Source organism: Aphelocoma coerulescens, chromosome 2, assembly GCF_041296385.1.
Source record: "Aphelocoma coerulescens isolate FSJ_1873_10779 chromosome 2, UR_Acoe_1.0, whole genome shotgun sequence".
In the NCBI taxonomy this organism is placed as follows: Eukaryota; Metazoa; Chordata; class Aves; order Passeriformes; family Corvidae; genus Aphelocoma; species Aphelocoma coerulescens.
In genome coordinates, this window is record NC_091015.1 from 69,204,168 (window position 1) to 69,218,508 (window position 14,341).

General features: G+C 40.0%; 1 protein-coding gene across 1 annotated transcript in view; it reads right to left on the minus strand.

Annotated features, from left to right (window-relative positions):
* Nucleotides 1–11,031, minus strand: part of SLC9A3 (solute carrier family 9 member A3) — a 50,927-nt gene extending 39,896 nt beyond the window's left edge. The window contains exon 1 of the mRNA XM_069007913.1: nt 10,623–11,031. Within this exon, the coding sequence (XP_068864014.1) occupies nt 10,623–10,812 (190 nt within the window). The 5' untranslated portion in view covers nt 10,813–11,031. The remainder of the gene's footprint in view (nt 1–10,622) is intronic.
* Nucleotides 11,032–14,341: the final 3,310 nt, after the last annotated feature.

The window sequence follows — 14,341 nt, forward strand, 5'->3', positions numbered from 1 at the left end:
TGAAGGAGTGTTGACTTTTTCCCTGAATTTTGTCAAGGACAAAGTAACAAAACTAGCACTCTTTTTCCAGACACTTCTACTTCATAAGCAATGTAAGTTTTCACTGCTACAAGTTTCAGGCTCTGTTATAGATGCTACAATTAGATATCTGGCCTGAGTGAGCTACTAACCTGTCTTTTATTCTTGCCTTGAATCAGAAGACTTTGCTCCATGCAGCAATTGGCAGATCCAACTTCAAATAGCCCAGAAGATTTATAGAATCACTGGGAGCGGATAAACGGGTGGCTCCCTCATTTGAAGGAATACTTAGCATAACACTGAGCTGAAAAAATTGATGCTGCCTATTCATCTTGTCTAAGAAATGCTGCCTGTACAGCAGATACACTGTACTCCGCAGGACAGCATGTAGAGCTACTGCATAAGTCCTCCTGAGGACAGATTTCCCAAGATAAAAAGCAATCCTCCCGAAGCTCTACAGAGCAAAGCCCCAAAAATCTTACACTGTTAACTCAAGTAAGACATTATGATTAACAGACATCTTGATAGAATCTGTCAGGCAGTAGTTTATGACAAAATCCTTTCCATTAATAGAAGATATTTTAATGAAAACCTTTAATGATACTCAAATGCTTATCTTCTTTGTGATAACAAAGCAACAGAAATTGAGAATTTAATTACTACATTTATATATTTGTTAGGCTTTGAATCTAAATATGGAGATTCTTTCTGCTCTTTTCCGGGTACTTTCACAATCTAATTCCAACGTTTTTATGCTTACATAATAGCATCCCTCATCTGTAACTTCCATCCCTCCCTTCTCCTCACACCTTTTATCCTATTTTTTTCATTATTGATCAGGGTACTTCTCAATTCAAAAGTGTTCATTTTTTTAGATGTAAACTATCCTACTCAGCTTGTTACACCAGAAAGATTGTGCATGCAACTTAAATTAGTTGTTTGCCGATAAAGTTATCTGTGATTGCTTTTCTATGTGGCTTCTATGGTAGCAAGTGAAGCAATGGAGAAACATGAGAATAAACACAGCATTTAAGCAATAGTTCTACTTAGAAAATAATGCACTATCCTCTACTAATGATCGTCCATGGCAGCTAATCTGAGCAAGTAACTGAATTCAAAATATCTTTATCTACAATTCAATAATGTTTCTTGACAAAATACCAGTTCAATAGCTGAAATGTCCTCTATTCAGAGTCAGAGTTTTCACAGACAAATGAATATCATTTGGGGAAGGAATGGAAGAGCATTTTGGCCGTAACTTTAGGGTTCTTTTTTTTGGAGGACAAAGGCAGTCTTCTTGAGAAAAATCCCATTTAAAATGGACAAACTGAGCTGAGGTTGCAAAGTGCCAGTGTTGCAAGTGGAAGATGCAGAAGTAATAGCTGCATCGTACAGAGAAGAACCACAGACATGTGCTTTTCTGGCATACAGCTTGTGCGCAGGAGAAAGATTTGTAGGAAATAAGGTACACTATATGTTCCTGCTGACTCATTTAGCTGCTGCTTGAGTTTGGTACTAGCAGTTAACAGATCTCATTGCATAATCCCATCAAGTAATACTACTGAGTAGAATATCAGTTCATCCTGGAGAAAGCTTTGGCTAAAATAAGAGGTGAAACTCACACTGTATCAGCTAAGAGAAGGCAGAAGGGTGAGTGACATATGAGTGAAAGTCATTCATAACAGAAAATTGAAGCCACTCTGATCAGAAAGTGCCTAACTTAGAGGAGAGATAAACTTTATGCTGGTACCTTGTCATTCCTTTCTTTAATTCATGATGGCGTGACCATTGTGGCCACTATACAGCCACCATGTATTCTTCTCTCCTCTGTAGTGTGCAATTTTGTACCAGCTAACCAAAGTATACCAACTGCATAGAGAAATGTTGCTTTCTTTTACCAAGTAAGATGTAGATAAAGGTCCATCCATGTATGACCACTGCTAATCCAAGGATCTGCAGGTCTAATTGGTAGAGCAACTAATTCTGTAAACAAACACATGAAGGACAAGAAATTCCTCAGGACTAGTCTGCATGGTTCTCTACATGAAAGCGCTTGACTAACCTGATAACATTCTACAATGAACTGATGCACCTGGAAGATGAGGGGAGAGCAGTGTCTGACGAGTTTCTAATGAGCCGTCAATAAGGCCTTTGATGCTGCCTCCCAGAACAGCCTCAGGCTGTTGCTGTAGGGGCTGGATGGACAGACAATGGGGTGGATTGAAAACTGGAGGAATGGGCAGAACCTGAGGGTGGTGATCAGTGGTGCAAAGTATAGCTGGAGGCTGGTAACTAGAGGTGAACACGAGGGATCTGTACAGAGCCCAGTCCTGTGTAACATCTTCATTAATGATCTGAATGATGGGGCAGAGAGTTGGCTGATGACACAAATTTGGGAGGAGTGGCTGATAGGCCCGTGGGTTGGGCTGTTATCCAGAGGGACCTTGACAGGCTGGAGAAATGAGGTGACAGGAGCCTTGTAAAGTTTGGCAAAGAGAAGTGCAATGTTCTGCACCTGATGAGGAACACCCCACACCAGTATATGCAGGGGGCCACCCAGCTGGAGAGGAGCCTGGCAGAGGTGTGAGGGTGGCCAGACACTGGCACAGGTTGCGGAGAAGGATTGTGGAGTCTTCATCCTTGAAAATAATCAAAAGTGGTCTAGACATGATCCTGGGCAATGAGCTGTAGGCCACTCTGGGTGAGCTGGAGCATAGGACCAGATGTTTGCACCTTCCAACCTCAACCTGTCTGTGATTCTGTGAACTCTATAGGAGACCCAGTATCCAACACTTTTCCCCAGTTCACTACTGTCCCAAATTCATTCCCAGAACTAAATAGGATGGAATAGCTTAGGGCCAGAACAATTTCAGTAGAAAATCTGGTTATTTAATTCAAACTCTAGACTATTGATAGACAGAAGAGTAAGCATTCAAAGACTGCTTCAGTCGTTCTGGAATGAATATTTGACCACTTAAACCACTAAATAACATTTATTAACTTAATTTCCTAAACATATATCTAAGCTGCCAAGGACTGAAAAACTACATCTAAATATTCACCAGTTTTGATATTTCACTAGAGTAGGAGGACTGTAGTATCTCCATACTACACTGATATTTAGTTTTATGTATGATCACATAACTCTACCTCCAGTAAAACTGTTAGTGTATCAATATTAACATAACATTAACATAAAGCCATCTTATACCAACTGATATCACCTAGTCCCTGGAATATTATTATATCACCAAACCAATGTGACAATATTAATTTTAATAAAGGAGCTAGAAAGTCTCTTCATCAGTTTACAATCTGTTTGCACCTGGGAGATTTTCATTGTGAAATCTTACTGTCTCAAGACATTTACTGGTTTCTTAATATTTAATATTTTCCTCAAAGCTCAACTTATGAAACTGGCTGAATCCATAAAGCTTCTAGTTTAAACTTTTTTTCCCATTTTGTATGTGTAATTGAAGCAGAAAGAATCATAGCCACATGTTTTTGAAAATCAGTCTACAATCTACACTGAGATTTTCTTCCCTGGTGTGTGACTACTGCCATTGTAACATTTGGCTTTGACAAAAATCAAGGCACTTTTTTCTTTCAATAGAGAAAAGCAAATAGAGAAAAGCAAAACTTCTCTCCTAAGTACATTTTAGTGAATCCAGAATTACTGCTTCTATTTTCAGTTATTGGAAGGAGAAAACTCTCCAGATCCATCTACTTAAAACCCCTGTTATTGTGCAGGCCTTTCAGAATACCTTCCAGTTTTCTTCTTCCACGAATGAACATTAAGTATTCGTGCCTTAATTAAAAGTGTTTCCACTTGATGTCTTGCATTCCATCTTGGTCAGATCTTCCTTGTCAGCCTGTACTTTCAGTATTTATGACTTTACAGTGCTTTACATAGCAGCCAATTGGGTATCAAGTCACTCCTTCCAAAGGGGTAATTACTCTGCAAATTGCTTTACAAAAGGAAACAAAATATTGCAACACAGCCAACCCACCACGCTGTGTGGTTTACCAAGACTGTTTTAATGGTCTGTAGTTTTAAATGGTTGCCACTTGTCAACAAACTGAATAACAATTAAAGCCTCTAGTTCTTCAGGCCATTAGTTTAACTGCACTACTGCAGAAAGAGGAGAAAAATCAGTCATTTCCCCGAAAAAACAAAAGAATACTTAGATAAGAAATATTCTTCTATGACTTTGGACTCAACATCTTGGAATAGAGCGAGCCATACGAAAGATACAGAAGAACTCAGTAATCCATTACCCCTTTAATTCAGAGCAATTAAAACGGTGGTAAGTACCGGGGGAAGAAGCCTTTTAGTTGGATTCCAGACATTTCTTAAAGCAAACTTGTGGTAAAACTATTGATTTTTTATGGGCTTTTGGTTGTACGTGTCAAACAAAGTAATACTTCAGGATTTCCAATACCAGCTTCCTTGCTAAGCGCCTCTAATACACAAAGGTCCACAAAAACAAAGGGGGACCTCCAAAGCCTTTCACTTGTAGAACCTCGGTACACCTGAAAGGGTTTTCTGCTTGCCCTTATTTCTAGCGGGGCTGTGGTCTGCTGCATTACCACATGAGAGATTTACAGTCGCTTCGGGGGTTTGTAGATCACTCTTGGTAATAAATGGCTTTAGCTCTGAAGACAGTAAATCAATGGTTTCAACAATCCTAAGACTACAATATTAAAAGGATTCCATTGTTCTGCAGAGAACGCCGAGCACTTTGCACACAGGTGCCTGAAAGTAATTGATGGCAGAGATCCTTTCTTAGGTATGCATGCCTGAACTGTATTCAATTCAGAGCCATTCTCAAAATGCCATTGTTTTCTTATGTAATTCACACAAGTTGCCATTGTACATTTGCTATTCGTCAGGGGATGTAATCTGAATCTTGTCAAATTATACTATCCTGATATCTTCTTCCCTGCTCTAAATAATTAAGACTTGAGACTTGCAAGACTCGGAGGGGGAGGGGGAAGAACATAGATGTGGGTTACAGGGAGACAGGAAGTACAGGAAAAGGATGAGTAAGGCACAAGAGTAAAATGGAAATAAAATGTGGGAATAGGCAGTCACTTATAGATGATAAATTTAATAAAAATATGGCTCACACAGTTGTTCCCACGATTGGAATGCAAAGCTATTATTCTATGTTGGAAATGTTCTTTTCAGCTGCCTAAAACATATAAAATGTTAGATACAAAAGGTAATTCTTTAGAAGACAGAGATTTTACAGTACTTAACATTCCTAGCTCACAGGTATTCTAAACAGAACTTTGCAAAAGGAAATACAGCACCTTACAAAGATGAAGACACTGCAGATATATAACAGTTGCCAGCACAGTTTTATAGTGTTTCTATGCATATCCGGGGAGGAAATGCGTGTGCCTCTGTTCTAAGTGTGCTAACCTGTTTCAGCTTCTACTGACTTCACAATAAAGGTAAAAGATGCAGTTTTCCCTTCTTATCTTTGTCAGGACATGGGGGAAGATAGCCAAGTCCAGACGTCCTAAGTCACAATGCAAAGACTTTTTCCATATTATCACTTGCTAATGAAAGCAGCTTTTAACAAGCACTACAATCATGACAGTTTAAACTTTGCAGGATCTGGTGATATCGTCACCTTTCAATCTCTGACTCCATTTTCAGTTAAATACACCCAGTAAAATTCTGCTAAGCATCCTTCAACATTTCTTCCTAACGATGTCATTTACTGAAGAATTGCCAACAGAAGAGCTGGTCCCACCTTTTTTATTTTATTAAAACAATACCCTAAATCAGTTTTTCTATGTAACTGACACTTTCCAGGAGCTAGAGAGCCAGGAGGAGGAACTTTGGAGTCAAATGCGCTTTTGTTTTGACAGTTTGCTTTGGAGGGAGAGTTATTGATTTCTTCAAAGAAAATATTGCCCCAGGAGTCTAAATTAGATGGGTGGTTAGACCTGCATTTCACAGTTCATTCCCTAGCCCATCCCTAACATGCTTAAAATTCTCCACAGCAATTGTTTGTGTTAACAAAATACTCTAAAGAGCTCCTTTCTCAGGGTAGTTTGAGACAATGTGAAGGAGCCCAGGCATGCAGAAACTAGACTGTTTGTGGGGACCAATATTCCTAAGCTTAGAGATGCATTGTGCTCTGCAGCTCGTGTCCTCCTGAGGTCTCAAAAGCTGATGGACTCAGCAAGTCCATCTGACACAGTATCTTCACCAGCCTTCTCCTAAGTGTTTGCTCACTGTTATTGAATCACTTCTTCCCCTCCTCCAAAGCATTGTGGTATTCCTGAGACAGATTTACCAGCTGCCCTGGATTCAAATTTCACTCCCACTTTTTAATTTCTAATATAAAAGCCTTTAGAATTTGTGTGCAACTACACATAAATAAAAAACTAAAAAAAAAGAGCTTTTGTGACATTCTTAGACTCAGCATAACCTATACCAATAAAAACAGCTGGCAAGAGGTTTGACTCAGATAATGAAAAGGCTGTGTACCCTTCCTCATTCTTGTTCATAGCCACTCACTCTCCTACTGTTTCTTCCAGTTGCTTATCTGCACACACTGAGCAAATCCATGGGGCCAGACAGACAGAAACACTGCTTTGTATGGCTCGTTTTTTACTTTGGGTCAATTACCTATCCTTCTGTAAAAATGCTGAAAAAATGTTATAAATATGTTATAGTACACAAGAGGATTTAAACTGCAAGAAGGAATTTCATTATTTCCCCAACATAACCTCCAATGAAGATATAAATAAAATCCCTCTCTGTTTCCTAAGATTTTGAAAACATATAGAAGCCTGTACTGGATATCCCCCAAGTGGAAAGCATTTTTTCTCTGTTTTTTTTTTTTTGCAATTGACATGGCCTGAGAAATACCCTCAAAAAATGGCATACAATGTTCAGCATTAAAATATTTCATCTCTTAGCCATTTTTAGCTTCTGAGCTCATTATTCCTTTCCTTCTTCTACTTGGTTCCAAAGTTTTCTGATTTTCCACCTACTTTTACCTCTTTCTGTAGAGGCTTTACTGCCAAGTTATTGTTTGTATCTTCTAGGCATCTGTTTATTCAAAGGTTATTTTCAATATCTGTTCTGTGAAAGACATATAAAGAAGAAGGAGAGCACATGGCCAAGTGAACTTAGAAAGCATGTGAAAGTCTGGTCAGTGTACAAGTGTTTTTCATCTTAAACCAGAACTATATTGTATAAGCATGTTGTTTAAAAATGGCACATCCTTTACCCACAGGGCTACAGTAGGAAATGTCTGTACTGTCTGTAGCTATAAATGCACACATGTATGCATTTGGAGGTTATTCTTTTTCAGTCGTATTGCTTATTTCATCTGGATATACTGAGATACCAGGAAGTGTACATCTAAGTCCACTAGGAGGGTTCTCAGCTGTACCTCATGTACCTTCTTCGTGTAGATAAGATGCTTTTCTGGCTTAGATTTACACATGTAAGTAGTTTATTGGCCCTATCCCACAAGGATACTCCTCTGTAGAGATAAGAGAGCCTATCAAAAGAGGAAATAAAGATCATTAGCCAAAGTGGAACATTGTGAACCTTAAGAATGTTCCATTTGAAGTGGAAGAACGAAGAGCTGAAATATTTCAGATTAAGAGAGTCAAATCAAATCAATTAGAATATGTAGAACCGTAGACCAAGATGAATCAGAAGTTTCATAGAAGGCACAAACTTTTTATTTTCTATAATGCATGAAAGCCAACTGCATGAAAACTCTTCTTCCAGAGTTTCATTTGTAGCAATAATTAGAGTTGACCAAAAACTAGACTAAACTAAAAGAGCAGTTTCCTTCTCCAAAAGCCCAAAACACTAGGCACTTCTTCATGTATTTGGGATACTTACGAGATTTAACATACAATAGTTTATGTTGCAGAGTACCTTGTACATGACATGAACATCAAGCCCCAGAAAGCCTGCAAAAATCTCTTAATACAAAAATGCTTCCCCCGTCATGTAACATCATGAACTAAAACTTGTTTTTTACAAAAAACACGAACTTCCACACAATTGTAACAAAACAAATCTAAAAAAAACCCCAAAAATAACAAAAACCCAAATAAACACCAAACCAGTAAGGCAATTCTAATTCAAGAGAAAGCAAAGTATTCTCATACACATTTATGCCCAGATACCAACTGCAATTCCTAGAACACTTTCTGCTGACTCACTTGTCTATCGTCCATCAGTAAAATAACTCTCCCAATTCCTGTAGCCATGGAGAAGTGAGCTTGAATGTATAAGAACAGCTCCTCCCCTGCTGGAAAACCCACAGCAAAACCAGTGTTTTGACTCCACTACAATTGCCCTCCTTCAGGTAGTAAAGAAACCCTAGGACAGATGTTCTATTTTTTTTTTCTCAATTCTTTTCTGTCTGCTTTTTGAATATGCAAACCTTCTCTGATCCAGCATAGGGCTTCTGCAATTCAAAATCTCATCAATTTCTGACCTACTTTCCAGAACCCTTGACACACCAAGGCAGGCAGAGGCCTCAAAAGCTATTTTTTTCAGTTCCATTTCTCACAGACTTATATGAACACCTTCATGATTTCTTCTTTAAGAAGCTGTTGAACAGTGAGTGTACATTCTTGCTTTTCTGTGTGTTATTTGTGACTGGTGGGAAAAGCAGAGGCATTCATAGGCTCTCAGGGGAATACAGCAGTTATCCATTGGTTCTTCAGAAACCATATCCAGAGTAGTATGGGATCACAAATATAAATGTAAAGAGAGAAAAGAACAAAGCTTGAGAGCTTTAGGGAAGAAAAGCGATGGAGCTAATGATAGGTGTGATCTACTAATAAGTGACATGCTCTGTGCAGCTGTGAAAGAAGTACAAAGAATTTAAAAACAGAATCAGCATCACTCAGCTCCTGACAATAAGTGCTTTATCAAGAGTTTATATCAAGGACTTCATGGTAAAATGGATCATCTTAATCTCAACTAATCTCAATCCAGGCCATTGCAATTGAAATATAGTACAATCTAACTGTCCTGTTCTTAGGTTCATTGGGTTTTGGACATAAAAAGATATGGTTGTGCACCACTAATATTACACTGTACAGCTGTGCCACATGTACAGAACAGCAAAACCTGAATAGCACAAGGCCTTAATAACTATACTTCCTTAGAAGAGTATCTCAAGAAGAAGGTTCAAACAAGCAGCCTGTTTATTAGTTTATTCAGCACAATTTTATAGGTACTCAGTGTTGTCAGTTTTTTCCTGTATATGGTTTCCCCAGCTTTCTAATTGCTAAAACTCATCAATAAAAGTAAATTAAAACATAATTGTCTGTTATGTAATCTAGGTGATGCAGCAACTGTCTGAAGACAAACTATTTGCATGGTAGAATCAAACAGGTTCAGATAAAGGTATTTAGTTATGTATCTATGGGTAATCAAGTAAAACCGAAGATGCAAACATTGCTGGAAAATGATGTACAATATCACCCCTACTTATAACATACTACTCATTTTTGAAATGCTTTATTTGGGTTTGGAGACAAGTCTCACAATGCTTATCTTACGTGCTAGACAGAATATACCTAAGTACACCTTTTTACATCTTTCATTCTCTGTGTCATGAAAAATCCATGAAATGTGATTCTGGTATACCAAATTAGTATTAACAGTACAAGTTCAAGAAAGTCTTTAGTAGGATTTTTGGCTGATCTTCTGAGATGAGACTGATTATAGAAAAGATTTATTGAAAATGAAAATGGCATTTACAGTGTCAGCCAAACTGAACATCTGTTTTTAGATCCAAAGGAAAAAGGTCTGAAAGTAATACCATCAATCAGGTAAAATACATTCCAATTAAACAGTGACTTTTCTAGTTCAGCAAACTGCATTATTGATACAAGATTGCTTTTGGAAAAGTCACAAAGTTCAGAACACAAGAGTTGGAGCATTTGTATAAATTCATTTAAACTACACTGAAGTTAGGCTAAGTCCTGGCTTTTCACTTATTCCACTTCACTTATTGAAGAAAATTATGGGTGCTCTAAAGCTTGTATTTTTTTCAGCTACATCAGATGGTCTGATAATACGTTACCTTTCTCTATGAACTATGCTCTTTCACTAATTCAGCAATGCACATCAAAGCAGAAAACGCTGAGTTCATATGTGTAGTTTTCAGTGTTTATTTTTGATGTTACCAGCTGATACAGCTAACAATCATAATCAGGAGAAAAGCATATCATAAACTGGAATAGGTATTGTGCAAGCAATAAAGCCCGATTTCTGTTTCACTTTTGCAAAAAAAGTTTTTCCTGGGAGCAACAGGAATACAAGGTCTCAAGGAATTGCAAGGATTTACAAGAAGTCAGATGCAGAAGCCACAGTCACTGGCGGTGAAAATGAACTAGGTAACCCCTCGAGGCTGGGGAAAATCACACTGCTAAGCACCGTGTAGGGCAGTATTATGAAATCAGGACAGAGTACAGTAAACCCCCTAAAAACGGGTCAGCGGACCTATGATAAGCTTTCTTCATTTACGTTGGATGGGAGAGGGCAAGGGAGAAGGGAAAGGGAGAGGACATGTATTAATATGTAACTCCGGACTCACCGATTTTGGCCAAGCTGGCCACAAGTATCCAGAGTGCAATGATATACGGCTCCTTGACGTGATCCCATTTGAAAGAGACGATGGCAAAGCTTTGGCTGCTATTTCTAGGGCTTTCCGAGCTTCTCTGTCCCAGCGCCGCTGGGAGAGCCATCAGCCCCAGGAGGAACGCCACTCCAGATACCTGCCTCATCTTCAAGCCACACAACAAAATCCTGCTTCCCCTTCCCGGAGAGATCCCGCCTCTTCGGAGGTCCTTTGGGGGCGAGGTCCTTGTCCCTTCGCAGAGACGCGGCCGACGGCTGAGGACGGCGGGACAGCGGCGCTCGCGGCCGGCCACGGGAGGGTCCCCTCCTGTCCCGTCCCGTCCCGCACCGGCTGCCCCAGGAGCTGCCTTGCGCGGGGTGGCAAAGGGCGGGTCAGGGGCTCCGTGCACAAGCAGATGCTTCGAGCTGGGGTCCCGCTGCTCGCCCGCACCTGCCTTTATCAGGCTGCTCCCGATCGGGCGGAGGCGGAGCCTCCCGCCGCTCCCGCAGAGGCTGCCGTGCGGGGACGGCGATGCCCTGACTGACAGAGCGCCCGGGAGGTCGGCGGGCAGCTCCGCTCGGCCCCGCTGGGCCGCGGGGCTGGCCGCAGGCTCTGGGCTCTGTCCGCAGCGGCCGTGGGCAGCTGGGCAGCGGACAGCAGCGGCCCAGAGCTGCTGGAGCTCGGAGCCGGGGCTGGGGCTCTCCCGCGGGCATGTCCGAAGGGAGCTGGAGGTCCGCGCCCACACCGGAGTCGGGTGCGCAGGACATCCACAGGTCTCCGTTCGGGCGCTTTGGATCAGCCTCCCTCCTTCAGCCCCACTCTCCGGGCAGGTTGTCACTGAGGAAATGAGGAAATGTCACTGAGGAAACTTTTCTGCTTCTCAGCCTCGAGTCCCCTTCTGAGCTCGATCTAGCTCACCGAGTGCACAGCAGCAGGTTTCTCAGACCAACTTTTCCTTCTGTCCACCAGAGAGCACCTCTTCTCACCGTGTTCGGTGAAAGGACACCAGCAGGCAACATTTGGCTTTCCACTCCTGCTTGCAGCTGCTTGTTAAGATGTGCTATATTAAAAACTCTGTTGTTTGGTTGGTTGGTTGGTTGGTTGGTTGGTTGTTTTTTAATGCTTACACCGTGAGACCTTTTAGGAGGTTCTACTCTCCCCCTAAAGCCTCCTTTCTTGCTGATAACATTTGTCTGCTATCACAGATGGTCCATGTTATTTGCTGCAGGCCGGTGGACCCATAATAATCACCACCCTGCAGTAAAAGGGCAGCAAAGCATCCTGTTCCCGAACGGCAGAACTTAGGACACCCTTCCACACATCTCAGCAGCAGCAAGTCCCCTTCTCTCTTGTGTGCTCCAAAACAATCTGCATTCAATCCACACCTTCTGTGACTTTCTGTGGAAAAACACTACTTAACATGACAGCTGGTTTTATCAGGAGGTACAAAACAAACAGGTTAAAGCTCTCCTTTAAAATTATTGGAAGACAGAGAAATTATTTTGGTTATTTCAATCACTAAGGAGAAGAGCTACTTTTTCATAGTCATCTGTCCTGCACAGACACTATAAATCAATTAGCTAGTTAATTAAATCTATAAACTTCCATGGAATGTTAATGTCATTATTACCTCAAAGCAAGTGCAGGCCCCAAATTGGACCAACTGTCTTCAAACAATGAAATATCTTGGGGGCTTTATTTCCTTTGTCTTCATTATTTAAGGGAAAGAAAATTATGTGGGAATTTTTTTAAGTAGGAGTGAATCTGAAGACAGAATTGGCAACTCTTTTTAGGAAGCACGACAGACAACAAAATATCTCCTTCACATTCAGTAAATGTTGTAGAAAAAGACCTGAAGAATTCTTCCGTGTCTAACAACAAATTCTATCTACATTATTTTTATCTTTTTCAGAGCATGACTTGGGCACTCAAATGTTTAGAATTTGGTCCTAAGTTCTGTAACTGTTCTACAAATGGCTGTTGCCAATGCCTGAGTAACAATTTTGTTCACTGCCAGTAGAGAGAGAAAACTGCAGCCGGAAGTAGGTAGCTGCTGATCATCTGCTGCTGAGCCCTGTGGAGAGTAGTAGTTCCCAGTCATTAACATGAATTCTGTTTGCTTGCATTAGGAGAACCATGAACTTCAGGAGAGACAAGCTGTCAGCACTGTTTTTACTGTCACAACTTATTCCAAGTATCCTCATACACCAATTAAACATTTCAGCTGCAGCTAATAAAAGGGCACCACAAGTGCCAGTGTTTCATCTTACATTCCTGATTCTTCCCAAATCTAGTTCCACAAAATGCTAACTGGGTTAGAAAATATCTTTCTATTTAAAGTGCTGAAGCTAGCCATGTTGTTCAGATGGTTGTTATTAAATGTGTCATAGACCAAGAATACCTGCAGCAGAGCTAGAAAAATGAGAAAGCCTTCTCTAGTGGGTCTTTTCTAGAGATAAGCAATGGCTTGGAGGAGCAGCAGTTGAGATCATGCCTGTGATTGCCTGTAGGTGATGTTCTACCCATGACAACAGTAACCAAAGTTGCATGCCAATTCTGAGTTTGCTGGTGGAGGAAATCAGTATTAAGGAAAAAAAGTTGTGAGTACCATTTTCTAAAAACAAGGTCTACAACACTGTTAAAATGCCAACACTGTATTTCTTTTAACAACAAGTTAATGGTTCAAAGTGTATTTGTGACTGTTTATGGATTTTTTTTGACAGGGTATCAAATGGCTATTGATATCAGGGAATTGTTGTGTAATTCATTAATATTTCAGAGAGGACAGAGGAAAGGACTGACAATCCTGAATCTCCTACAGGTACATCAATACATGTTAAACCAAAAGTTCACTGAGTACACATGAGCTCATGTACAAAATATGTACTTGTACAAGAATACCTTTGAATATAAGTATTTACTATTAGAGTCCATTTTCTTGTATGTTCTTTATGGAAGCCCTTACGTAGTTTCCTATAACCTGACTCTGTATCAGTAACAAAAAGCATTGGTTGAGTATTATGCTTGCAGTAAAGATATCATATCACACAACAGCTGATACTTCCTGACTTCCAGAAAGACTGCTCAAGGAAAATTTCTACCGACTATAAAAATAATGGTGTTGTGTCCTGAGTATTTTTTTTGTTTTTTAAGCAACTGACTGAACTCCACATTGCCATTTCTGGAAATACTGTGTAAATAATGGCTTAAAGGAAAGAATTATGAGTATCTTAGTGTGTTATACAAGTATCTTATATACCCTTCACATGATCTGTGTCCTGTAAAGATTACTTCTTGGCGATTTTATCAAAGCTGAGGTAAAAGACAATTTCAGTTAAAAAACCCCTTAACATTGTATCCATTTTCTCCAGAAAGCACACACAGTATTTCAATTATGCTAATTTAGATGTAGAAGTTACAATTAACTTTTAATATTAGCATTTGCCACAAATCTGTTTAAGGTGATGTGAAATTAAGAAGCACATCCCTGTCAAACTGGGAACTCTGATGAAAGGAAAAATAAATTAATAAATAGCAAAGATGTGGCAAGTCAAGCGTGAAAAATCTCCTGATGCAACATAAACCATCATAAATCACTTGTTATGACTCCTGTCTTTCCTCAAGAAAACACACTCTTCTTGTATTAATGTCTGTTAAATGCATAAGCAGGTTAAGATTTGAATGGAATGTAGTTC